Raw genomic sequence first — 27,902 nt, forward strand, 5'->3', positions numbered from 1 at the left:
AACAGAAGACCCTAAAAGTGAAACCTGTTTGAAAGTGTAGCAGTCAGCACAGAACATGTTGGGTCGTGTTGGGTCACAGAACATGTTGGGTCGTGTTGGGCTGTTTGACTGAGATGTTTCTACCTGATGTTATTTAGCATCACCAGGTGGAGAACCACTGAGCAGAGCCCGCCTGTCCAGGTTCCTTTGTTAGTTTAGAGTATTTATATCCCATCTTTTGTGTTTCTGTTTGCTGGTCTGTGTTCTCTAGGCAGCCCTGGTGTTCGTCTCTGTATTTAAGTTTTGATTTGCTCTTTGTGTAGTATGTCTAAGTCTTTGTGTGATGGTTATGTGTCTCAGACTGATTCTTTCTCAGATCTGACCTTGGCCTGTTTATCCCAGCCGCCTTTTGGATTTCTGCTTAATAAATCTCGTTCTTCTCGCATTTCTGTCCACATCACATTCACTCCATGACGCCACTGGCATTACAAAAAGTAGCTAAATGTGTATTTGTGTTTATCTGGTAAATTACAGCCCATCTCAGAGCAGATGAGCTATGTGCAAATATCCACATGTCTGCATGTATATTAAAGCTAACTAGTGTGTGTGTGTGTGTGTGTGTGTGTGTGTGTGTGTGTGTGTGTGTGTGTGTGTGTGTGTGTGTGTTACAGGTATCACTACAGTGCTGACCATGACCACACTGAGTATTAGTGCGCGTCACTCTCTCCCTAAGGTCTCCTACGCTACAGCCATGGACTGGTTCATCGCCGTCTGCTTTGCGTTCGTCTTCTCCGCCCTCATCGAGTTCGCTGCTGTCAATTACTTCTCCACCTTACAGGCCAACCGAGAGCTTCGCCGGGCCAGTGCTGCGCGTATCGCTACGGCAACAGCAGCTGGGAGCGATGGGGAAGTTGTTTCGGTAACCTTCCTCCTCCTCTTCGTCCTCGCCGGCTTGCTCTCTCATGTCTTCCGTTCTGGGTGTTTCTTTGATACGGAGCTCAACAGGGGAGCAGGTGCCACCAGTGGAGTCCTGGACCAGGATGAACCACGACGCTCAGGTCATGTGGAGGGAGCCTTCAGATCTCCACAGGGACACAGTCACACTCTGGAGGAACCATAGTGCAAACTTCACAGTGTAAATGCCAGACAGAGGGACAGAGAGAGAGAGAGAGACAGAGAGAGAGAGAGAGAGACAGAGAGAGAGACAGGGGGAGGGGGGGAGGTGGGACAGAGAGGGAGAGGGGTAGAGAAAGAGAGCAGGAGGTGAAGGAGGGTGGGTAGAGAGAGGGGGGTGGGGGTAGAGAGAGGGGGGGTGGGGGTAGAGAGAGGGGGGGTGGGGGTAGAGAGAGGGGGGTGGGGGTAGAGAGAGGGGGGTGGGGGTAGAGAGAGGGGGGGTGGGGGTAGAGAGAGGGGGGTGGGGGTAGAGAGAGGGGGGTGGGGGTAGAGAGAGGGGGGGTGGGGGTAGAGAGAGGGGGGGTGGGGGTAGAGAGAGGGGGGGTGGGGGTAGAGAGAGGGGGGTGGGGGGTAGAGAGAGGGGGGTGGGGGTAGAGAGAGGGGGGGTGGGGGTAGAGAGGCAGACAGAGTGAGGGATGAGGGCGGGAGAAGGAAGGTTAAGAGAGATGTGAGGTCTCCTGTATTTGAATAAGTGTCCATGTCCTGATATCAGCTGATGCTGCTGAGGACTAAAGACTGGTGGGTGGAGGAGTGTGTAGAACTGCTGGTGGGTGGAGGAGTGTGTAGAACTGTGCTGGTGGGTGGAGGAGTGTGTAGAACTGTGGTGGGTGGAGGAGTGTGTAGAACTGCTGGTGGGTGGAGGAGTGTGTAGAACTGTGGTGGGTGGAGGAGTGTGTAGAACTGTGGTGGGTGGAGGAGTGTGTAGAACTGGTGGGTGGAGGAGTGTGTAGAACTGCTGGTGGGTGGAGGAGTGTGTAGAACTGTGGTGGGTGGAGGAGTGTGTAGAACTGTGGTGGGTGGAGGAGTGTGTAGAACTGCTGGTGGGTGGAGGAGTGTGTAGAACTGTGGTGGGTGGAGGAGTGTGTAGAACTGTGGTGGGTGGAGGAGTGTGTAGAACTGCTGGTGGGTGGAGGAGTGTGTAGAACTGCTGGTGGGTGGAGGAGTGTGTGGAACTGTGGTGGGTGGAGGAGTGTGTAGAACTGTGGTGGGTGGAGGAGTGTGTAGAACTGTGGTGGGTGGAGGAGTGTGTAGAACTGTGGTGGGTGGAGGAGTGTGTAGAACTGCTGGTGGGTGGAGGAGTGTGTTGAACTGTGCTGGTGGGTGGAGGAGTGTGTAGAACTGTGGTGGGTGGAGGAGTGTGTAGAACTGTGGTGGGTGGAGGAGTGTGTAGAACTACTGGTGGGTGGAGGAGTGTGTAGAACTGTGCTGGTGGGTGGAGGAGTGTAGAACTGTGGTGGGTGGAGGAGTGTGTAGAACTGCTGGTGGGTGGAGGAGTGTGTTGAACTGTGGTGGGTGGAGGAGTGTGTGGAACTGTGGTGGGTGGAGGAGTGTGTAGAACTGTGGTGGGTGGAGGAGTGTGTAGAACTGCTGGTGGGTGGAGGAGTGTGTAGAACTGTGCTGGTGGGTGGAGGAGTGTGTAGAACTGTGGTGGGTGGAGGAGTGTGTAGAACTGCTGGTGGGTGGAGGAGTGTGTAGAACTGTGGTGGGTGGAGGAGTGTGTAGAACTGTGGTGGGTGGAGGAGTGTGTAGAACTGCTGGTGGGTGGAGGAGTGTATAGAACTGCTGGTGGGTGGAGGAGTGTGTAGAACTGTGGTGGGTGGAGGAGTGTGTAGAACTGTGGTGGGTGGAGGAGTGTATAGAACTGCTGGTGGGTGGAGGAGTGTGTAGAACTGTGGTGGGTGGAGGAGTGTGTAGAACTGCTGGTGGGTGGAGGAGTGTGTTGAACTGTGCTGGTGGGTGGAGGAGTGTGTAGAACTGTGGTGGGTGGAGGAGTGTGTAGAACTGTGGTGGGTGGAGGAGTGTGTAGAACTGCTGGTGGGTGGAGGAGTGTAGAACTGTGGTGGGTGGAGGAGTGTGTTGAACTGTGCTGGTGTGTGTAGTGTGGCGTTGTGCAGTAATAAGGATGTATATTCCTCACAGTAGCTGTGTTATAGTTCTACACATTATTCTCTCACTTCTCACCCGTGTGAAGGAGCTGAAGCTCTCAGGGTCTTGATCAAAGCCCCAACACACACGCGTGTTGATCTCAGGGTCTTGGTCAACACACACGCGCCTGCTGCCCTGAGTTTGGAGGGATTGTCCAGCACAGACGCTGTGACCATGCAGACTGTAACTGAAAAGCATCCAGATTCACTGTGGCTGCAGAGGATGGAGGAACCACCAGCAGAGACACCCGCCGTCACACAGCTGACACTCACAGGCCCAAAATCTGCTCAGTCGTGCGAGCCAGTGTGAACATTCAGCCCCGCCCAGCAGGGAGCACTCCCACAGAGTGAGCCTTACACACGCTACGACTGACTCAGGATCAGTGAGCACTCCCCCAAAGTGACCCATCGTCTTACACATGCCTGACTGTCCACGACTGACCCAGGGTCAGGCAAAGCATACAGGCACACAGTCATAGTTATACAGTGACTTAGTTATACAGTCATACACTGATACACTCATATAGTTATACAGTCATACAGTGATTTAGTCATACAGTCACTGGGGACAGATGTTTTTAAAAATAGATTTTGGTTACATTGCTCATTTCAAGTCTGCAGTCTAAACTAAATGTAATTATGAATTAAAAGAATGCAGACGCTCACAGACTGAACTCTAGTGCCATTGTCTGATCTGAATGTATACCTGGAAAGCAATGCTCAGGAAACCTTGAAGAGATAACACACACACACACACACACACACACACACACATGTGCACGCACGCACACACACACACACACACACACCCACACACACACACATACACACCAGTGCTCTGTGTGTGTGTGTGTGTGTGTGTGTGTGTGTGTGTGTGTGTGTGTGTGTATGTGTGTGTGTATGTGTGTGAGGCTCATTTTTCTTATTCATGTCTTTTCTTTAGCTTTTTGTTTCCCTAAACACTTCACACGGAAGGTCAGAGCACCAGTACAAATATCTCCACATACACAGATCAAAGGAAATGAACCCTAAATGAACCCAGAGGTGTTCCTGGTAGTGGAGTAAAGATGAAGATGAAGATGAGGATGTTGTGTGTTTATTCTCAGCCAGAGCCGGACCCCGGCGTGGTGCTGAAGAAGAGGGTGAACTCACTGTGGCCGAAGGAACAGCCTACGCAGAAGGATCCGCCCACACGGCTCACCACGGCCCCGCCTCCACCCGAACCCCGGCAGCAGGTGTCAGTCACACCTGCCGCTGCCATGACAACAGGCACAAGCATCATCGACAAGTACTCCCGCATTCTCTTCCCACTGTCGTTCGGGGCCTTCAACCTGGTCTACTGGATCGTCTACCTCACCAGAGACCCCATGGAGTCCAGGTACGTCCTACCTGTCACTCCCCCTGCATCCAGCTTGGGAGGATGGTGGTGGTGGTGATGGTGGTTCAGGTGCTGGTGGTGATGGTGGTGGTGGTGGTGGTGGTGGTGGTGGCATTTTTGTATGCTGAATCTAAATGTTTTCTGAATTCCTTTCACCTCTAGATTTTTTGTTGATTTGTTCAAATATGCTGTGATATATTTGTGTGGTATTGAAAGTGTTCCCTGTTCATTTTAGAAGCATGAAATATGTTTGACCACCTAATGTATACTTATTCTTACACACCTAATTCATACTTATACACCTAATGTACACTGTTATCAGACAGCAGACTCCATCAGAAAGACCTATGTAATCCTTATGTTATTTGCATTATCAGACAGCAGACTCCATCAGAAAGGTTTGTCTGTATGTAATTCTTACGTTATTTGCATTATCAGACAGTGGACCCCTCCAGAAAGGTCTGTCTGTATGTAATTCTTACGTTATTTGCATTATCAGACAGCGGACTCCATCAGAAAGACCTGTCTGTATGTAATTCTTACGATATTTGCATTATCAGACAGCGGACTCCATCAGAAATACCTGTCTGTATGTAATTCTTATGTTATTTGCATTATCAGACAGCAGACTCCATCAGAAAGGTCTGTCTGTATGTAATCCTTATGTTATTTGCATTATCAGACAGCAGACTCCATCAGAAAGGTCTGTCTGTATGTAATCCTTACGTTATTTGCATTATCAGACAGCGGACCCCATCAGAAAGACCTGTCTGTGCTCCTCACCTGTTACTGCCACACCTTTTTCTTTCGTTTGGTCTGATCTGACCTGCTCATACGTCAGTCTGCTCCAGCTCTAAAGCTTGTGACAGACCTGCTGCTGTCCAGTCGCATCACCAGTGAATCCTCCTTTGTTTGTGGAGCCTTTTTAAACCAACAACCTACAAAGTTCTCTAAAAACTAACAGCAGCATTAAGGGGCCACATACAGTAATGACATGCTGACTTTCAGGAGGTCTATGTACAGTTTGCATGGTTAGCAATGTGGATGCAAATTTTGTTTACCTTCAGAAACCAATTAGAGCTTCAAATACTTTCACAAATGCTGAAAGTTTAAAGAAATGCGGGGGTGTGCAGTTTTGTTCCCATTGTGTAAATGAAGCCGGAGAGACCATCTTGTGTGTGGAACAGGGACATTTAGTTGTGCGGTGCTGGCCTGGTTCTCACAGCCTGGTTCAGTCACTCAGCACGAAGACAGGCGGGATTATGCTGATGCTGCCGTGCCTCCTGGACGGGTTGCGTAAGTGTGGAGCGGAGTGTCAGGCTGAGTGTCAGGCGGGGGGTCTGCGGAGAGCCAGGGGCTCCACATTGAAGCACTTCCAGCTGGGTGTAGTGATAACAGCGTCCTCCAGCACGCCTGACGCACCGCCCGCTCGAGTGACGTAACTCCCTGGGTGACGAGTAGTTTTCTCAACCGCACTGTGCGTAAGTGCCAGGAGCTTAGAGGGTGTTTACAGGGAACATTCACCGGATATTTATACTGAATATTACTGTGATACAGTTCCTGGACAGAGCTAATTTAGAGCAGCAACAAAAGATCAACATCTGTGATGTCATAAAGACAGGATCTGTGATGTAAGAGATGTGAGGACTGTGATGTCATGGAGACAGGATCTGTGATGTAAGAGATGTGAGGACTGTGATGTCATAGAGACAGGATCTGTGATGTAAGAGATGTGAGGACTGTGATGTCATAAAGACAGGATCTGTGATGTAAGAGATGTGAGGACTGTGATGTCATAGAAACAGGATCTGTGATGTAAGAGATGTGAGGACTGTGATGTCATGGAGACAGGATCTGTGATGTAAGAGATGTGAGGACTGTGATGTCATGCAGACAGGATATGTGATGTAAGAGATGTGAGGACTGTGATGTCATAGAGACAGGATCTGTGATGTAAGAGATGTGAGGACTGTGATGTCATAGAGACAGGATCTGTGTTGTAAGAGATGTGAGGACTGTGATGTCATGGAGACAGGATCTGTGATGTAAGAGATGTGAGGACTGTGATGTCATAGAGACAGGATCTGTGATTTAAGAGATGTGAGGACTGTGATGTCATAGAGACAGGATCTGTGATGTAAGAGATGTGAGGACTGTGATGTCATGGAGACAGGATCTGTGATGTAAGAGATGTGAGGACTGTGATGTCATGGAGACAGGATATGTGATGTAAGAGATGTGAGGACTGTGATGTCATAGAGACAGGATCTGTGATGTAAGAGATGTGAGGACTGTGATGTCATAGAGACAGGATCTGTGTTGTAAGAGATGTGAGGACTGTGATGTCATAGAGACAGGATCTGTGATGTAAGAGATGTGAGGACTGTGATGTCATAGAGACAGGATCTGTGATGTAAGAGATGTGAGCACTGTGATGTCATAGAGACAGGATCTGTGATGTAAGAGATGTGAGGACTGTGATGTCTTGGAGACACTCTGTGATGTAAGAGATGTGAGGACTGTGATGTCTTGGAGACAGGATCTGTGATGTAAGAGATGTGAGGACTGTGATGTCATGGAGACAGGATCTGTGATGTAAGAGATGTGAGGACTGTGATGTCATGGAGACACTATCTGTGATGTAAGAGATGTGAGGACTATTATAAACCTCAGTCACATAACCATGTTGAATTTACTCAAGCCCACACAGATCTGATTTGTTTTTCAGTTTATGTATGCTCACAAATTCAAACTTCAAAATTTAAATTTTTTTCACATATAGTCCTAGATTGCAGTCGTATCTGATTTGTGGCCATGCGACACAAATGTCATTGGTCAGATTGGAATTCAAGTGTCTTCAGGCCTCTATGCATGCATTTAGTGCTGTGGTCATCAGCCAGTAGGGGCAGCGTGGAGCAAGAAGCAGAACTCCTTCTTCTCCTCCTGATCATATCAGGCCTGTGAAACGGTGTCATCCTCCACACATGATGCACACATGATGCACACATCCTCCACACATGATGCACACATGATGCACACATGATGCACACATCCTCCACACATGATGCACACATGATGCACACATCCTCCACACATGATGCACACATGATGCACACATGATGCACACATCCTCCACACATGATCCACACATGATGCACACATCCTCCACACATGATGCACACATGATGCACACATCCTCCACACATGATGCACACATGATGCACACATGATGCACACATGAGCTACTAGTAAGTCTGTTTTGCAATTTTCTGCTAATCCACATTGGTCAAATCATAAAGTATGTCCTCTACACGTCCTGTACACATCCAGCACGTGCTCTAAATGTCCAGCATGTCCTCTAAACGTCCTCTACACGTCCAGCGTGTCCTCTACACATGCACCTTCCACAGAACGTGAGCACTGTTGTGATGTGTGGTGAGAACGTGTGCACTGTTGTGATGTGTGGTGAGAACGTGTGCACTGTTGTGATGTGTGGTGAGATTGTGTGCACTGTTGTGATGTGTGGTGAGAACGTGTGCACTGTTGTGATGTGTGTTGAGAACGTGTGCACTGTTGTGATGTGTGGTGAGAACGTGTGCACTGTTGTGATGTGCGGTGAGAACGTGTGCACTGTTATGATGTGTGGTGAGAACGTGTGCACTGTTGTGATGTGTGTTGAGAATGTGTGCACTGTTGTGATGTGTGGTGAGAACGTGTGCACTGTTGTGATGTGCGGTGAGAACGTGTGCACTGTTGTGATGTGTGGTGAGAACGTGTGCACTGTTATAATGTGTGGTGAGATTGTGTGCACTGTTGTGATGTGCGGTGAGAACGTGTGCACTGTTATGATGTGTGGTGAGAACGTGTGCACTGTTGTGATGTGTGGTGAGAACGTGTGCAGTTATGATGTGTGGTGTGATTGTGTGCACTGTTGTGATGTGTGGTGAGAACGTGTGCACTGTTATGATGTGTGGTGAGAACGTGTGCACTGTTGTGATGTGTGGTGAGAACGTGTGCACTGTTGTGATGTGTGGTGAGAACGTGTGCACTGTTATAATGTGTGGTGAGATTGTGTGCACTGTTGTGATGTGCGGTGAGAACGTGTGCACTGTTATGATGTGTGGTGAGAACGTGTGCACTGTTGTGATGTGTGGTGAGAACGTGTGCAGTTATGATGTGTGGTGTGATTGTGTGCACTGTTGTGATGTGTGGTGAGAACGTGTGCACTGTTATGATGTGTGGTGAGAACGTGTGCACTGTTGTGATGTGCGGTGAGAACGTGTGCACTGTTGTGATGTGTGGTGAGAACGTGTGCACTGTTGTGATGTGTGGTGAGAACGTGTGCACTGTTGTGATGTGTGGTGAGAACATGTGCACTGTTGTGATGTGTGGTGAGAACGTGTGCACTGTTATGATGTGTGGTGAGATTGTGTGCACTGTTGTGATGTGTGGTGAGAACGTGTGCACTGTTGTGATGTGCGGTGAGAACGTGTGCACTGTTATGATGTGCGGTGAGAACGTGTGCACTGTTATGATGTGTGGTGAGAACGTGTGCACTGTTATGATGTGTGGTGAGATTGTGTGCACTGTTGTGATGTGTGGTGAGAACGTGTGCACTGTTATGATGTGTGGTGAGAACGTGTGCACTGTTGTGATGTGTGGTGAGAACGTGTGCACTGTTATGATGTGTGGTGAGAACGTGTGCACTGTTGTGATGTGTGTTGAGAATGTGTGCACTGTTGTGATGTGTGGTGAGAACGTGTGCACTGTTGTGATGTGCGGTGAGAACGTGTGCACTGTTGTGATGTGTGGTGAGAACGTGTGCACTGTTATAATGTGTGGTGAGATTGTGTGCACTGTTGTGATGTGCGGTGAGAACGTGTGCACTGTTATGATGTGTGGTGAGAACGTGTGCACTGTTGTGATGTGTGGTGAGAACGTGTGCACTGTTATGATGTGTGGTGTGATTGTGTGCACTGTTGTGATGTGTGGTGAGAACGTGTGCACTGTTATGATGTGTGGTGAGAACGTGTGCACTGTTGTGATGTGCGGTGAGAACGTGTGCACTGTTGTGATGTGTGGTGAGAACGTGTGCACTGTTGTGATGTGTGGTGAGAACGTGTGCACTGTTGTGATGTGTGGTGAGAACATGTGCACTGTTGTGATGTGTGGTGAGAACGTGTGCACTGTTATGATGTGTGGTGAGATTGTGTGCACTGTTGTGATGTGTGGTGAGAACGTGTGCACTGTTATGATGTGTGGTGAGAACGTGTGCACTGTTGTGATGTGTGGTGAGAACGTGTGCACTGTTATGATGTGTGGTGAGAACGTGTGCACTGTTGTGATGTGTGTTGAGAATGTGTGCACTGTTGTGATGTGTGGTGAGAACGTGTGCACTGTTGTGATGTGCGGTGAGAACGTGTGCACTGTTGTGATGTGTGGTGAGAACGTGTGCACTGTTATAATGTGTGGTGAGATTGTGTGCACTGTTGTGATGTGCGGTGAGAACGTGTGCACTGTTATGATGTGTGGTGAGAACGTGTGCACTGTTGTGATGTGTGGTGAGAACGTGTGCACTGTTATGATGTGTGGTGTGATTGTGTGCACTGTTGTGATGTGTGGTGAGAACGTGTGCACTGTTATGATGTGTGGTGAGAACGTGTGCACTGTTGTGATGTGCGGTGAGAACGTGTGCACTGTTGTGATGTGTGGTGAGAACGTGTGCACTGTTGTGATGTGTGGTGAGAACGTGTGCACTGTTGTGATGTGTGGTGAGAACATGTGCACTGTTGTGATGTGTGGTGAGAACGTGTGCACTGTTATGATGTGTGGTGAGATTGTGTGCACTGTTGTGATGTGTGGTGAGAACGTGTGCACTGTTGTGATGTGCGGTGAGAACGTGTGCACTGTTATGATGTGCGGTGAGAACGTGTGCACTGTTATGATGTGCGGTGAGAACGTGTGCACTGTTGTGATGTGTGGTGAGAACGTGTGCACTGTTGTGATGTGTGGTGAGAACGTGTGCACTGTTGTGATGTGTGGTGAGAACGTGTGCACTGTTGTGATGTGTGGTGAGAACGTGTGCACTGTTGTGATGTGTGGTGAGAACGTGTGCACTGTTGTGATGTGCGGTGAGAACGTGTGCACTGTTGTGATGTGTGGTGAGAACGTGTGCACTGTTATAATGTGTGGTGAGATTGTGTGCACTGTTGTGATGTGCGGTGAGAACGTGTGCACTGTTATGATGTGTGGTGAGAACGTGTGCACTGTTGTGATGTGTGGTGAGAACGTGTGCACTGTTATGATGTGTGGTGTGATTGTGTGCACTGTTGTGATGTGTGGTGAGAACGTGTGCACTGTTGTGATGTGCGGTGAGAACGTGTGCACTGTTGTGATGTGTGGTGAGAACGTGTGCACTGTTGTGATGTGTGGTGAGAACGTGTGCACTGTTGTGATGTGTGGTGAGAACATGTGCACTGTTGTGATGTGTGGTGAGAACGTGTGCACTGTTATGATGTGTGGTGAGATTGTGTGCACTGTTGTGATGTGTGGTGAGAACGTGTGCACTGTTGTGATGTGCGGTGAGAACGTGTGCACTGTTATGATGTGCGGTGAGAACGTGTGCACTGTTATGATGTGTGGTGAGAACGTGTGCACTGTTATGATGTGTGGTGAGATTGTGTGCACTGTTGTGATGTGTGGTGAGAACGTGTGCACTGTTATGATGTGTGGTGAGAACGTGTGCACTGTTGTGATGTGTGGTGAGAACATGTGCACTGTTGTGATGTGTGGTGAGAACGTGTGCACTGTTATGATGTGTGGTGAGATTGTGTGCACTGTTGTGATGTGTGGTGAGAACGTGTGCACTGTTGTGATGTGCGGTGAGAACGTGTGCACTGTTATGATGTGCGGTGAGAACGTGTGCACTGTTATGATGTGTGGTGAGAACGTGTGCACTGTTATGATGTGTGGTGAGATTGTGTGCACTGTTGTGATGTGTGGTGAGAACGTGTGCACTGTTATGATGTGTGGTGAGAACGTGTGCACTGTTGTGATGTGTGGTGAGAACGTGTGCACTGTTATGATGTGTGGTGAGAACGTGTGCACTGTTGTGATGTGTGTTGAGAATGTGTGCACTGTTGTGATGTGTGGTGAGAACGTGTGCACTGTTGTGATGTGCGGTGAGAACGTGTGCACTGTTGTGATGTGTGGTGAGAACGTGTGCACTGTTATGATGTGTGGTGAGATTGTGTGCACTGTTGTGATGTGTGGTGAGAACGTGTGCACTGTTATGATGTGTGGTGTGATTGTGTGCACTGTTGTGATGTGTGGTGAGAACGTGTGCACTGTTGTGATGTGTGGTGAGAACATGTGCACTGTTGTGATGTGTGGTGAGAACGTGTGCACTGTTATGATGTGTGGTGAGATTGTGTGCACTGTTGTGATGTGTGGTGAGAACGTGTGCACTGTTATGATGTGTGGTGTGATTGTGTGCACTGTTGTGATGTGTGGTGAGAACGTGTGCACTGTTGTGATGTGCGGTGAGAACGTGTGCACTGTTGTGATGTGTGGTGAGAACGTGTGCACTGTTGTGATGTGTGGTGAGAACGTGTGCACTGTTGTGATGTGTGCTGAGAACATGTGCACTGTTGTGATGTGTGGTGAGAACGTGTGCACTGTTATGATGTGTGGTGAGATTGTGTGCACTGTTGTGATGTGTGGTGAGAACGTGTGCACTGTTGTGATGTGCGGTGAGAACGTGTGCACTGTTATGATGTGCGGTGAGAACGTGTGCACTGTTATGATGTGTGGTGAGAACGTGTGCACTGTTATGATGTGTGGTGAGATTGTGTGCACTGTTGTGATGTGTGGTGAGAACGTGTGCACTGTTATGATGTGTGGTGAGAACGTGTGCACTGTTGTGATGTGTGGTGAGAACGTGTGCACTGTTATGATGTGTGGTGAGATTGTGTGCACTGTTGTGATGTGTGGTGAGAACGTGTGCACTGTTATGATGTGTGGTGAGATTGTGTGCACTGTTATGATGTGTGGTGAGATTGTGTGCACTGTTATGATGTGTGGTGAGAACGTGTGCACTGTTGTGATGTGTGGTGAGAACGTGTGCACTGTTGTGATGTGTGGTGAGATTGTGTGCACTGTTGTGATGTGTGGTGAGAACGTGTGCACTGTTATGATGTGTGGTGAGAACGTGTGCACTGTTGTGATGTGCGGTGAGAACGTGTGCACTGTTGTGATGTGCGGTGAGAACGTGTGCACTGTTATGATGTGCGGTGAGAACGGTGTGCACTGTTGTGATGTGTGGTGAGAACGTGTGCACTGTTGTGATGTGTGGTGAGAACATGTGCACTGTTGTGATGTGTGGTGAGAACGTGTGCACTGTTGTGGAAACTCTTTGGTGCTGCTCGTGTGGGTTTGGGATGGACCACACGTCCTGCTGGCTCAGTAGTGCAGAGCAGCACCTGAGAACATCTGTGATGGCAGTAATTCCCATTCTAGAAGACACAGGTCACTGGCAATTATGAGCGTGAACCATCAAGACCATCAAGGCAAATCTTTGTGACTGAACAGTGAGGCTTGTAATATGAGCACAGCCAGGATTGGATCTGTAATATAAGAGGACCAGTGATGACACAATGATGAACTGCTTCTTTATTCTTCTACAACACTCAGGATGATACGTTTAAATCTTAGAGCAGAGTATTCGTGGGTTTTTGTGGGTCTCACTTCATGAAAAAGAGAGAACACTACAAAGAACAGGAAAAGGTATTCTTCCCCAGGTCTTCATTACCCAGAGAAGACAAAGTTCCTCCCTAGGTCTTCATAACCCAGAAAATGCAGGAGTTACAAACTCCACCAGAGATGTTTGGTGACACCGATACTTCTGGTGAGCAAGTGCATGTGCAAGTGCATGTGCTGTTGACCACACCCCCAATGCCCAAACACCCAAACACCTTTGTAGCGAGAGGGTTAGGATTAGAATTAAGATTAGGGATAGGATTTAGGATTGGGTTAGGGTTTGGGTTTAAGATTAGGGTTAGGGATAAGTTAGGGTTAGGGTTAAGGTTAAGGTTAGGGTTAAGGTTGTGTGATGTGATGTGGGTTCTTCTAGGGTTAGAGTTAATTATATCTATGTCTTTAAGGTGAGCTTATAAATGCCACAGATGGAAAATGTTAGTGAGTTATGGAGGGCGAGAGAGTGAGAGAGAGAGAGAGAAAGAGAGAGCAAAAGGCCACTTCTTTATTAATTATCCAAAACTTTTTAATGAGAGGTAATATAAGGTAACATTCACTGACTTAAGTTGTTGATGGCAGATCAATACTGTATCTGCATCAGGTCTGATGGCTCCTCCAGCAGAGAAGCTTTCTGGTCTATATGAAACATGGAAGTTCTTGTCCTGGAGGCAGACGCAGAGAGTGGAGGGATATCTGCTTTACATGGTAATGAAGAGTACTGAAGTACTAGGTGAAGGGGTTGAGTGTTTGGGGGAGGGGTTTGAGGTGGGGAGGGGTTGAGTGTTTGGGGGAGGGGTTTGAGGTGGGGAGGGGTTGAGTGTTTGGGGGAGGGGTTTGAGGTGGGGGTGGGGTTGAGTGTTTGGGGGAGGGGTTTGAGGTGGGGAGGGGTTGAGTGTTTGGGGGAGGGATTTGAGGTTGGGAGGGGTTGAGTGTTTGGGGGAGGGGTTTGAGGTGGGGGTGGGGTTGAGTGTTTGGGGGGGGGGGTTTGAGGTTGGGAGGGGTTGAGTGTTTGGGGGAGGGGTTTGAGGTGGGGAGGGGTTGAGTGTTTGGGGGAGGGGTTTGAGGTGGGGAGGGGTTGAGTGTTTGGGGGAGGGGTTTGAGGTTGGGAGGGGTTGAGTGTTTGGGGGAGGGGTTTGAGGTGGGGAGGGGTTGAGTGTTTGGGGAAGGGGTTTGAGGTGGGGGTGGGGTTGAGTGTTTGGGGGAGGCGTTTGAGGTGGGGGTGGGGTTGAGTGTTTGGGGGAGGGGTTTGAGGTGTGGAGGGGCTGAGTGTTTGGGGGAGGGGTTTGAGGTGGGGAGGGGTTGAGTGTTTGGGGGAGGGGTTTGAGGTGGGGGTGGGGGTGGGGTTGAGTGTTTGGGGGAGGGGTTTGAGGTGGGGAGGGGTTGAGTGTTTGGGGGAGGGGTTTGAGGTGGGGAGGGGTTGAGTGTTTGGGGGAGGGGTTTGAGGTGGGGTAGAGTTGAGTACTAAAGACTACCCCTTTGTGTGTGCTAAGGAAATACGTGTATATGAAACACGATGAACACTATGGTGAAGCTGTTGTGTGTTAATGTGTGAGGAATTCACACGAGCAGCTGTGCTAACAGCTGAACACACACTTCCTGTTGAACGCTGGTCTGTCTGTGTGTACAGAACAGTCTGCTCAGTGTTCTTCTCTTGTCTTTTACACAGGGATGCATGAGGACCCCATGCCAGACAACTCTCAAGGGATGGAGGGACAGAAGGATGGAGAGATGGAGGGATGGAGAGATGGAGGGATGAGGAGATGGAGGGATGAGGAGATCTGTCAGAGCCATACTGCTTTTTGAATTTGCCTGTGTGTGTGTGTGTGTGTGTGTGTGTGTGTGTGTGTGTGTGTGTGTGTGTGTGTGTGTGTGTGTGTGTTGACCCTTTCCCCTCACACACACACACACGCCCCCCCTCCCCACACACACACACACCCCATACACACTCACATGCCCCACCCCTCCCACACACACACATGCAAGCTGAGCATGCTATCAACCTGATCGCCAGCATTAGCCTGAGGTTGAGCTTGTGTGGGGTTCTCCAGCGTGGGGTTCTCCAGCGTGGGGTTCTCCAGTGTGTGTGGGGTTCTCCAGCGTGGGGTTCTCCAGCGTGGGGTTCTCCAGCATGTGTGGGGTTCTCCAGTGTGGGGTTCTCCAGCGTGTGTGGGGTTCTCCAGCATGGGGTTCTCCAGTGTGTGTGGGGTTCTCCAGTGTGGGGTTCTCCAGCGTGTGTGGGGTTCTCCAGTGTGTGTGGGGTTCTCCAGTGTGGGGTTCTCCAGCACGTGTGGGGTTCTCCAGCATGGGGTTCTCCAGTGTGTGTGGGGTTCTCCAGTGTGTGTGGGGTTTTCCAGTGTGGGGTTCTCCAGCGTGTGTGGGGTTCCCCAGTGTGGGGTTCTCCAGTGTGTGGGGGGTTCTCCAGCATGTGTGGGGTTCTCCAGCGTGTGTGGGGTTCTCCAGTGTGTGTAGGGTTCTCCAGCGTGGGGTTCTCCAGTGTGTGTGGGGTTCTCCAGCATGTGTGGGGTTCTCCAGTGTGGGGTTCTCCAGCGTGTGTGGGGTTATCCAGTGTGGGGTTCTCCAGCGTGTGTGGGGTTCTCCAGCATGTGGGGGGTTCTCCAGCGTGTGTTTTTTTTAAGTCTCTACTCCTTCATGTTGTAGATCATGTGGATCAGGTTGTCAGGATGGATATCTGCATTATGCTTATGCTGCCTCTGCTAGTGCTTCTGAAACACTAATTCACACGTTTCCATAGATACACTCTCCCCCTCACACACATCATCACTCACACCTACCTGTGCCCTTTAGAAGGATCTGCGGCCCTCTGGAAACAGAGATCACTCGCTGTCATTCCCACAGCTGACGTCTGAAGATTAGATTGCTTGGGTTGCTGATTTTTGTATGTAGGTCAGAACACTGCGAGTGAAAGCTGTAGCCATGGGGAAAAAAAAGAAAAAATGAAAGTATGGGCTCCAGTGTTGAAGGAAGTGTGATCTTCCTCAGCCTCCTCCTCTCTGGCTTCTTCATGTGATCTCCTTCAGTCACCTCCTCTCTGTGATCTTCATGTGATCTCCTTCATCCTCCTCCTCTCTGGGTTCTTTGTGTGATCTCCATCATCCTCCTTCTCTGGGTTCTTCAGGTGATCTCCTTCAGCCTCCTCTCTGGGTTCTTCATGTGATCTACTTCATCCTCCTCCTCTCTGGGTTCTTTGTGTGATCTCCTTCATCATCCTCCTTCTCTGGGTTCTTTGTGTGATCTCCATCATCCTCCTTCTCTGGGTTCTTCATGTGATCTCCTTCAGTCACCTCCTCTCTGGGTTCTTCATGTGATCTCCTTCATCCTCCTCCTCTCTGGGTTCTTTGTGTGATCTCCTTCATCATCCTCCTTCTCTGGGTTCTTCAGGTGATCTCCTTCAGCCTCCTCTCTGGGTTCTTCATGTGATCTACTTCATCCTCCTCCTCTCTGGGTTCTTTGTGTGATCTCCTTCATCATCCTCCTTCTCTGGGTTCTTCAGGTGATCTCCTTCATTCTCCTCCTCTCTGGGTTCTTCTTGTGATCTCCTTCATCCTCCTCTCTGGGTTCTTCGTGTGATCTCCTTCATCCTCCTCCTCTCTGGGTTCTTCTTGTGATCTCCTTCATCCTCCTCCTCTCTGGGTTCTTCATGTGATCTCCTTCAGCCTCCTCCTTCTCTGGGTTCTTCGTGTGATCTCCTTCATCCTCCTTCTCTCTGGGTTCGTTTGCTTGTTCTTTTTTGTGAAGGTTTGTTGTTTTTTCCTTTTTGTGCAGTTTTTAACAATTCTGTCCTCATTCAGCGTGAGAAGCTTCTATCTACACCTCAGGTTGGAATTCGAGTCTGAAAGTCTCAGACAGTAATGGTTAATGATGTCATCACGTAATGATCCAGGACTGGGTTAGTGTGTACAGCGTGTGGATATGGACGCCGCCATATGTACACGTGTACATGTAATACACCGTATGTACACGCGTACATGTAATGCACCGTATGTACACGCGTACATGTAATACACCGTATGTACACGTGTACATGTAATACACTGTATGTACATCAGTGGGGAACCGTCAGGGCCCTCGACGCCCTCTCAGAGGGCCTAAAATATTCTTAAAACATTATATATATAATTATCCAATTTTATTTTATCTACTTACAGTTTTACTATCGACATCTAAACAATTACAAAAATATACAAAAATATAAGCAAAAAAATTATTCACCCGTGTCTATTCAATCTGTGTTGGAAGGTGAGGGGTTAAGTGGAAGCCTGTGAGCCTGTGTCTCCCCCTATCAGGACTGTGATGCCCGCTGTTCGTTTACAGAGGGCCTGGCAGTTATAATTCAGCGCAATACCAGTTTCAAATGACAGTAAAATTGACCAATCATATCTTCCCTCTTAGTGGGCGGGCTTAACTGTATGATAATTTCCGCCCGCTGTGGCGACGCTAGCTGTCGTTAGCACCACCACCGCTAGCTAGTTTCGATTCAGTCCTTTGACGTTCTCATTTACATATTCCGCTTCCGAGAACCACGGAGCTGTGAAACCTTATTTTGTTTGGAAACTTATTTTGCTTAACAAGTTATCTAGTACAAATGTTATTGTTTATTGCATTTCTAAAGCTATACTGTCATCTCGGTTTATTCTTTATTGCAGTTTACTAGGAGAGGAAAAAAAAATTCGGGGGGGGTGGGTAGCGGGCCCAGGTTTAATGATCACGGTTCGCTACTGATGTAAATGTGGACTTGCTGCTCATGTATTTTCATCTTACTCTCATGCTAATGTTACTCTTACACTCATGTTACTCACATGCTAATGTTACTCTCACGCTGTTACTCTTACACTCATGTTACTCTCATGCTGATGTTACTCTTACACTCATGTTACTCACATGCTAATGTTACTCTCATGCTAATGTTACTCTTACACTCATGTTACTCTCACGCTGATGTTACTCTTACACTCATGTTACTCACACGCTAATGTTACTTGCACGCTAATGTTACTCTTACACTCATGTTACTCTCACGCTGATGTTACTCTTACACTCATGTTACTCACACGCTAATGTTACTCGCACGCTAATGTTACTCTTACACTCATGTTACTCTCATGCTGATGTTACTCTTACACTCATGTTACTCTCACGCTAATGTTACTCTCACACTCATGTTAGGAGACAAGATGGACAAGATCAGACCTTCAGAGACCCCTCCCCCAACACACACACACATCACAGTTACTTGCCTACACTGATGTCGTGTGTGTGCATGTGTGTGTGTGTGTGTTTATGTTCATTTTATGTGTGTGTGCATGTGTTAGGTATATTTGTGGTTCATGTCTGATCCTGTGACAGTGGTGCAAGATATGCCCCCCCCCCCCCCCCCCCCCCCCCCCACTGAGTACATTACTGACAGACATCACAGAGACACTAATCATGACATCACAGAGACACTAATCACAACAACACAAGATCAGGCAGTAGATACTAGGTTATTTGAAGCAGGGCTGTGTGACAGAAGAGACACACACACACACACTCGAATATACCCAGACAGTAGAAAAGACACATAGGAACATATACGAGGTGTATGAGCTGGACACGCCCACATCCAGGAGGATGCGCAATATGAGCTGGACACGCCCACGTCCAGGAGGATGTGCTATATGATCTGGACACGCCCACGTCCAGGAGGGTGTGCTATATAAGCTGGACATGCCCACGTCCAGGAGGATGTGCTATATGAGCTGGACACGCCCACGTCCAGGAGGATGTGCTATATGAGCTGGACACGCCCACGTCCAGGACGATGTGCTATATGAGCTGGCCACGCCCACGTCCAGGAGGGTGTGCTATATAAGCTGGACATGCCCACGTCCAGGAGGATGTGCTATATGAGCTGGACATGCCCACGTCCAGGAGGATGTGCTATATGAGCTGGACACGCCCACGTCCAGGAGGATGTGCTATATGAGCTGGCCACGCCCACGTCCAGGAGGGTCTGCTGAGAATGATGGGGAAGAACCTGTCTGAGATCCTGAGGAACCTGCAGGTCCAGACAGATGAACAAGTTGGAGAACCAAGCAGTGGTAGCAGATATTACCCAGAATGCAGCAGAAGTGATGGACACATCCAATGAGGAAAAATTGCAGAGCCTGAAAGAAGAGAAGAGAAGCTGAACACTGAGGTCGTCCCCATGGTGACGGGGTCATCTGGGGCTGAGACCCCTAAGTGGCTCCACCAGATCCCAGGAATTACATCATCAATCTCAGTCCAGAAGACCTGGTTTCCTTTATAGTCCATAAAGTACTTTTATATTTATGTACATTTATTTATCATTTTCTTTATGGTCCATAATGTACTTTTAAAATGTGAAATGAAATGTTAAGCTGTAAAAGCAGCCATGGTTAGCGTGGCTACATGGTTAGCGTGGCTACATGGTTAGCGTGGTTACATGGTTAGCGTGGCTACAGCTGGAGTTTGACGTGTGTTAGCTGTCAGTGTTGTGTTTGCTCTTTCCTTCAGTCCCTCTCGTCTCTGGTCCAACTTCTGTCCATGTTCTTTCTCTACAGATCTGCACAGAGTAATTTACCTGGTTTACACCTGGATTACACCTGGATTACACCTTGTAACAATCTGAAGTGTGAACATATTCACCCTGAGTTGCTTTACCACAAGCTATTTTATTAATCCGCTGTATCTTGTCAGCTTTGGGATGCCGTTGCTCTGAGGAAACTCTAAACTCTAGATGTGAATCTTATGATTTGTAAATATTTGTGTTGTTGGTGGATTAATTTTTTTCTTTCAGTGAAGTACAAATACTAAAATGTTTCCAGTTTAACATCTTCTGGTTCTGTCTCACTGACATGCTGATTTGGTATATATAATTTCTTATTAAATTGTGAAAAAACGATAAGACTAAACAAAGATAAAGGAAAACGAGTTACGGTGTGACTGGAATTACTGTGTGACTGATAGGAGTTAGTGTGTGATAGTGGTGTTAGTGTGTGATAGTGGAATTACTGTGTGATAGTGGTGTTAGTGTATGTTAGTGGAGTTAGTGTATGTTAGTGTGTGATAGTGGACTTCAGAATGCGAGTCTTTCCTATGCCAATTGTAAAAACTGAAGTCCAATTGTAAAAACTGAATATTCACAGTGAAATCTGAGTAGTAGCAGGAAATGGATGAGAACCAATCGGATGGTTCACTGACAAAATGTGAGAAAGATCAGGGGTGAGCAGGTGGTGTGAGGAAGAGTCCCAGTTGAACCCCCAAACAGATCCCCATTACTAAAGTTACTATAGAACAAGACTGAGATCCTCAAACTGAACCATGTGCACGTCTGGATCTCAAAGGTTGGACAGCAAGAAAGAAACGTGTGTAAAATCACACTGAGATTAATCTAGTGAGTGTAAATTCACATTGGGATTGATCTAATGTGTAAATTCACACTGGGATTAATCAAATGTGTAAATTCACATTGGGATTGATCTAGTGTGTAAATTCACACTGGGATTGATCAAATGTGTAAATTCACATTGGGATTGATCTAGTGTGTGTAAATTCACATTGGGATTGATCTAATGTGTAGAATCACATTGATATTCATCTAGTGTGTGTAAATTCACATTGGGATTGATCTAGTGTGTGTAAAATTGGATTCAAATTCCAAAAGCAGTGATTCTGTGAGTGGAGACACAAACTAGCACATAAATGTTTTAATATCACGTATTAACATCAGAAACACATCCACTCACTATGTCTACAGGAAGACAAACTATACTGATTACATGAAGCACAAATGCATGAGACAGCAGATATGTTTATACACACACACTCTCTCTCTCTCACACACACACACACTTGCTTTCTGTGTTTTTAAGGAAAGCAGGAAGGAGGAGCTAACTCCTTCATCACACTCTGGGCATGGCCAAGGGCTCTGGTGACCATCACCAGTGATAAAGGGTACAGCGCCCCCTACTGGTGTACAGGCTGCAGACTCACTGACACACACACACACACACACACACACACACACACACACACACACACTGACTCCTGGCTCCCCCTCTGACAGTTCATCTTTATGTTATTGTAATTTGCAGCTGTCTTTTAGTAATAAGAACTATGGCACTGCCTGTAAACATTATTAACTGTGTTATTGTATGTTAGAAATAATAACTAGCTCACACTCACACAAGATACCAATAATGATCTCCATGTCACCCTGTTATCGTATTACCGTCACCCTGTTACCGTATCACCCTGTTACCCTGTCACAGCCCTAGAACCACCCTGACCTGTGGTGAGTGTCTCCAGACACCTGATGACACAGTCCAGATGAGCGATCCATGCTCACGCCTATGATTAGTCTCTTATATTCCACAATAGTGTGAGATTCACAGTCACTATGGTTCTGTCTCCAATTAATATGGCAAATCACTCTTGGTTTTTTAAAACTGCCGGCGTGGTCTAATTCTACATCCTCCTGAGCTGTGTCTAAAAATAGCACCAAATCCCTGACAAACGACCTTCTCACAGTCCTGGTCTACTTTCCATCGCTCCCACAGAGTGTCACCTTCAGAGAGGAATTCCTCCATCAGACCTCAAACGCAGCAGCTGGGGGAGCAAGAGAAGACAAACACATAAACGCACCGGCCAGATCTTCATCAGAAGAGGGCAGTGCCCTGCTGAGAGATCGCCATCATCAGGGCTTTCAAAAGCACTGTATGGCCAGTATCCCAGTAAGTGGAGTGGTCTGGTATTGTCTTTGACAATGATGCACACCGTGGGTTCAGCTACCAGACACATGTTTTTCATCTCTTGCAGGCTAATTACGTACCATTTAATTCCCAGATAATAAGTGACAATCCCCCCACCACCCCCCCCCCCCCCACTCCAACATGGCCCAGCTAAAGTAATGCAGAAACAATCAAGTCCCTGATAGTTGGCAATTAATGTTTTAGGCAACCTAATGATCCTTCTGTGTGAATGAAGGTTTACCAGCTGAGCAGTGTGTGTGTGTGTGTGTGTGTGTGTGTGTATGTGTGTGTGTGTATTTGTGTATGTGTGTGTGTGTGTGTGTGTATATTTGTGTTTGTGTGTGTGTGTGTATGTATGTGTGTGTGTGTGTATCTGTGTTTGTGTGTGTATGTATGTGTGTATGTGTGTGTGTGTGTGTGTGTGTGAGTGTGTATGTATGTGTGTGTGTGTGTGTGTGTCTGGTGTGTGTGTGTGTGCGCACGTGTGTGTGTGTGTGTGTGTGTGTGTGTGTTTGTGTGTGTGTGTGTACATAAAACAGAAGGGCCCCGGTGTGTGTACAGCTGACCTGGGATCAGCCTGCACCAGGTCTCCTGCTCTGCCAGGGCTGCGTACAGCTGACCTGGAGACTGATGGGAGCTGGACGCCATGGGAACCATGCTAGTGCATGCTGGGAGTGTTTTACGGGTTATTTATCTGTAGATGACACAATTGCACATGCTCTGTGTGTGTGTGTGTGTGTGTGTGTGTGTGTGTGTGTGTGTGTGTGTGTGTGTGTGTGTGTGTGTGTGTGTGTGTGTGTTTGTGTGTTTGTGTGTGTGTGTTGGTGGGTGGGGTTTGCAAAACTATTAAAAGAAAATAAGGTCAACTTTGCATTACCATGGAAACAAACTGGAGCTGACTAGCTGTCTCCATCTGCTTGAGTGCTTGCAGTGTAAAACCTCCGAGCAGCTGTGGGTCCTCTCTGACAGACCCTGTACTGACCCAACACTCAACCCAACACTGACCCTTCAAAAACTTTTTAACTTTAACTGGCATTTTGGCACCGATCCTCAATGATCCTCAACGATCCTCAACAATTCTGTTCTATTTTTTAAAATCTGCAGCGCTACAGCTGGTTGAAATGACTGTAGTGTTATGTGGTGATGTTTGACTGGGTGACCAGTGTTATGTAGTGATGTTTGACTGGGTGACCAGTGTTATGTAGTGATGTTTGACTGGGTAACCAGTGTTATGTGGTGATGTTTGACTGGGTAACCAGTGTTATGTGGTGATGTTTGACTGGGTAACCAGTGTTATGTAGTGATGTTTGACTGGGTAACCAGTGTTATGTGGTGATGTTTGACTGGGTAACCAGTGTTATGTGGTGATGTTTGACTGGGTAACCAGTGTTATGTAGTGATGTTTGACTGGGTAACCAGTGTTATGTGGTGATGTTTGACTGGGTAACCAGTGTTATGTAGTGATGTTTGACTGGTCGTGCATTCTGGTCGTGTCCTTGTTTAAGTATACCTTGTGTGGTAGTGTGTTCGTTATATACAAGAGTCATCTTATGGTTTGTTCTATGTGTTTATTATGTATTTACATGCTGGTTGTGTATCTATGTCAGACTCTTGATTGGCTTTGCCCCAAGCTTGCCTTTATGGTCACACCATCCCCATCCTTGAATATTCTTCGGCAAATCTTCTGGTACGCAATGTGAGTCTGTGGCATTCAGCAGTTCCTGAATGCATTTTCTCTTAGGTGTTTGATTAAGCCCAATGTCGTGGTGAGATGGATAAAAATATGTCTCCTCCTTCTCTGAAGACAGTGGAGCTTTGCTTAGTTGCTGAATTATGTAAAGGCTTCCATGTTTTAAACTTATGCTGTATAAATATCCTTGGAGTTCAATAGAATTGACTTGAAAATGAAAAGAATTCTTTTGATTGTTTACTGGAAAAGCAGGCGGGGTTGTTCTCCAAATTCTGCATTCATGAAAGTGCTGCATCATTGGAGCTGTAGGTTACAGATATGATAGTGAACATCGTTGGGCTTTAGGGTGAAGCTCACTTCACACTAGGGGGCATTAGCAGGAGCACATCTGTGTGACGGTGGAGAGATGCCACCTGACAGACAGGAACAAAGGAAAGCTGAGAAATCAAAGAAAAAGGAAGGAGACACAGAGAAGGAGAGCTGGTCCCTCTGTTGGCCAGTCCATCACAGCCACACTGATGTCCCCAAGGTCCTCCTTATCCTCCCCCACATGGGCCCACACCATTTATCTTGTTAAACAAGGTGTGCAGAGTGGCATGGATAAAGAGACTGACACACAGAGAAAGGGGGGGGGGGGGGCAGAGAGAGAGAGAAGGGCAGTGATCCAGGGCATTAGGGGACCTTGCTGGGTGGCATTTTGACAGGAAGTCCCTGCGGTCAGAGGACCACCTATACTGGCTCTGAAGAACACGAGAAACAGAGTATCAGACAGACATATCAGGACACAGCACTGGTGTTCAGGTGTGAGACCACAGCACTGGTGTTCAGGCATGAGACCACAGCACTGGTGTTCAGGTGTGAGACCACGGCACTGGTATTCAGTTGTGAGGCCACAGCACTGGTGTTCAGGCGTGAGACCACAGCACTGGTGTTCAGGCGTGAGACCACAGCACTGGTGTTCAGGTGTGAGAACACAGCACCAGTGTTCATTTGTGAGGCCACAGCACCAGTGTTTAGGTGTGGGACCACATCATTGGTGTTCAGGTGTGAGACCACGGCACTGGTGTTCAGGCATGAGACCACAGCACTGGTGTTCAGGTGTGAGACCACAGCACTGGTGTTCAGGTGTGAGACCACAGCACTTGTGTTCAGGCGTGAGACCACAGCACTGGTGTTCAGGCGTGAGACCACAGCACTGGTGTTCAGGCGTGAGACCACAGCACTGGTGTTCAGGTGTGAGAACACAGCACCGGTGTTCATTTGTGAGGCCACAGCACCAGTGTTTAGGTGTGGGACCACATCATTGGTGTTCAGGTGTGAGACCACGGCACTGGTGTTCAGGCATGAGACCACAGCACTAGTGTTCAGGTGTGAGACCACAGCACTGGTGTTCAGGTGTGAGACCACAGCACTGGTGTTCAGGCATGAGACCACAGCACCAGTGTTCAGGTGTGAGACCACAGCCTATAGGGGAAACATACACATGGTGATTATGGGTAAGTATTTAGAGTCTAGGCAACACCAGTAAGTACTGCCACCTAGTACTCACTTATGCCAGCCATTTAATTCACAAAACTAACAAAAATTAAATTATAGACTGTAATAAGCAGTACTTCTATAGACTGTAATAAGCAGTACTTCTATAGACTGTAATAAGCAGTACTTCTATAGACTGTAATAAGCAGTACTTCTATTCTACTCCATCCTTCCTGGACCCAGTGGCTGAATCGTGTTGATCATGGCAACAGCTAAAAAGGACCGAAAACGGCTCCTGCAGCGATCTTGCAGTTACATGGTGGTCTTTGGTGGCCACAGGAGCCTCTCAGACCTCAGCCATACAGCCAGAGGGCGAATCAGTGCCTGAGGTGATGGTGGGATTGGTCCAAACGCCCCAGCCTGCTGGGGTCCTTCTCATCCACAATCCCACAGTCACTAGTCGTTAGATGTAGCTAGTGTGTGTCCACACGGCTTGTGTTCATCATCCTCCAGAGCAGAAGATCAGCCTGGCCACACACATTCACTCACAGCAGCAGAACCCCCAGGGCCCTGCAGGACACCAGTAGTACAGGCCTAAGTGTTTAGTGAATGTAAACAGTAAGGCTTGTGTATTTGCTAGCGCTAGGATTTAAGGAGCAATCAGCACCATGGACAGGGCTACACCCATCTCGTTTGAGTGCCGTGTTTGAATGGGGTTCATTTCAGGACCACGGACAGCTTCGTACCAGTAGCGCCAGCATACACCTGCAGCCAAAGATTCTTTTACGTGACAGAAAATGTTTTTTTTTTTTTTTTTTTTAAAGTTACACTGCTTCTCAAAATATCCAGATGTATATGCACTCGTGCATAATTATACCCGAGTTATTCATATTCTAAAGGCTTTACAGGATGCAGTCAAACCTCCAGCACAAACTTCAATAGTGCACGTGTTAATTATAGTCATGTTTAGAACAACTGAAATAGCTTCTGCTATCGAATGATGAGATGAAGAGATTCTGGGGTTTATCAAGGCTGCTGGCGCTGAGCTGTGCGGCGGATGAGGGGTGTGGTTGCCAGTCCCACGCAATACCTGTTGGCCCTTTCGACACCTTTATAGGATAAGCTGTAAATGCACCGTAGAGCAGAAAAATGAGATCACAGACGCAGGTTCCTGCAGCACCAGAACAGTGACAGGTCTAGCAGTGCTGATGGGTTGAGGCGGACGGGTGTTGATTATACCACCTTCCCCACCACTTCATTACCGCGCCACGACGACTCTGTGAAGCCGAGTCTCTATTTTAGTCGTAGAGTGACGAAAAACTCGACTCCTGGAAAACGTCTAAATCACACGTGTCGAGAACCTACTGGAGAAAACAAAATCGTTAATGTGGTTCATCTTCAGTGATGCGTGATTCTGGTGTCTGTCGGTTAAACTGATACACATCTGAACCTCTTCATCTTCAGGTTATACAGTCGCATGTTTTCAAAAACATAACAGAAATTTTGAATACTATTTCTTATACTTTAAAAACAGCGAGCAACCGTTGGTAGGGAGAAAAAAACAAAGAAAGAAATACAAACGGGCGACACAATGCTACGCTAACCGCGGTGGTTTGATTTTGCGCTCGTGCCCCGACTAAACACGTTGGGTTTGATGTTACATGCAGCAGTACTCAGAACGCCTTTAACATTCCTGCTGTTCTAATGATAGTCTGGCTTTGATTTCATTTACACATACTGCTAAAGTACATAAATAACACACAAGATCAGTATTGCACACTGATACATTTACCCCTCCCCAGACTGCAACATCATTCAGTACATGCATGCATTAACAACGTTTGCATTTTGCACTGAATGTCAGAACATAACATCTAAATATAATACAGTACATAAACACAGTACATAAATACAGCGTGTTTGCATTTGCGGAGACAAAAAGAAAGTGTGTGTTTAAAAAAAGAAGTCATCTCTTCCCTGCTGGATGTGGCTCTAGCATTTCATCATAGTGTACGCCGTCCAACACGACGTGGGTGAAGAGGCTGAGTGGGAATCTGTTGGTGCCCTGATCCTGGATCAGTTTGATCACACACCTGCTCCATGGCTGGAGATCGTAAGCCTACCCCAACAACAGTGAGTCCCTGGAGGGGACAGAGCGGGGGACACACTAGACTGACATCTGTAGATGCTGGTGTCATCAGTTTTGGACCAGACCAGATCGATGGACAGATAGATGATGGTGGATGATAGTGTATCTCACACGCTCTGGACACGCTTTGTGTTCTACAGTGATGGGAGATTGTCTAAAAACATGAGACTGTGGACCATGTTGTCATCAGGACCAGGGAGGTATGAAGCTTTTCAAAAGTGGGGGTCTCTGAGTGTTTTAATCTGACAAACGTTGGGGGGATGGAATCACGTTTCAGCACAAGTTGAAATGGCCTCCCCCCGTCCCTGATTGGTACGTCCCTGGTCTGGATCATATCTGACATGGTGGTAGAAAACCCCACTCTGTGATCACAGCACCATGTTGGTATCACAGAACTCACCGCTGTGTTGGAGGCCTGGACATTCACAACAGCTCTATGACCAATGAGGTCTTCTTACTTCTTACTTACAGGTTAAATCAGCCTCGTCTGTGAAGATAAAGCCGTGTGTGATTGCACCAGTATTCTTAAAACTCGGATACTCACCTGTTGTATTTTTTATAGTGCTTAAGCAATAAACATGTAACTTACTGGTGTTTACAGTTAATC

The 27,902-nt window shown here is 47.6% G+C and overlaps 1 protein-coding gene across 5 annotated transcripts in view; it reads left to right on the forward strand.

The window, feature by feature from the left end:
• gabra6b (gamma-aminobutyric acid type A receptor subunit alpha6b) overlaps positions 1-22,003 on the forward strand; it is a 33,169-nt gene extending 11,166 nt beyond the window's left edge. For 2 of the 5 annotated variants that reach the window (XM_076986945.1, XM_076986944.1), the window contains exons 8-10: positions 651-898; positions 4,184-4,455; positions 21,789-22,003. In XM_076986945.1, coding sequence (XP_076843060.1) covers positions 651-898; positions 4,184-4,455; positions 21,789-21,867 — 599 coding nt within the window. In that variant the 3' untranslated portion in view covers positions 21,868-22,003. Of the gene's footprint in view, positions 1-650; positions 899-4,183; positions 4,456-14,875; positions 21,042-21,788 lie in introns of those variants that run through there. The other 3 variants (XM_076986941.1, XM_076986942.1, XM_076986943.1) reach the window with 3 other exon arrangements.
• Positions 22,004-27,902: the final 5,899 nt, after the last annotated feature.

Source organism: Brachyhypopomus gauderio, unplaced genomic scaffold (assembly GCF_052324685.1).
Source record: "Brachyhypopomus gauderio isolate BG-103 unplaced genomic scaffold, BGAUD_0.2 sc50, whole genome shotgun sequence".
NCBI classification, from domain to species: domain Eukaryota; kingdom Metazoa; phylum Chordata; class Actinopteri; order Gymnotiformes; family Hypopomidae; genus Brachyhypopomus; species Brachyhypopomus gauderio.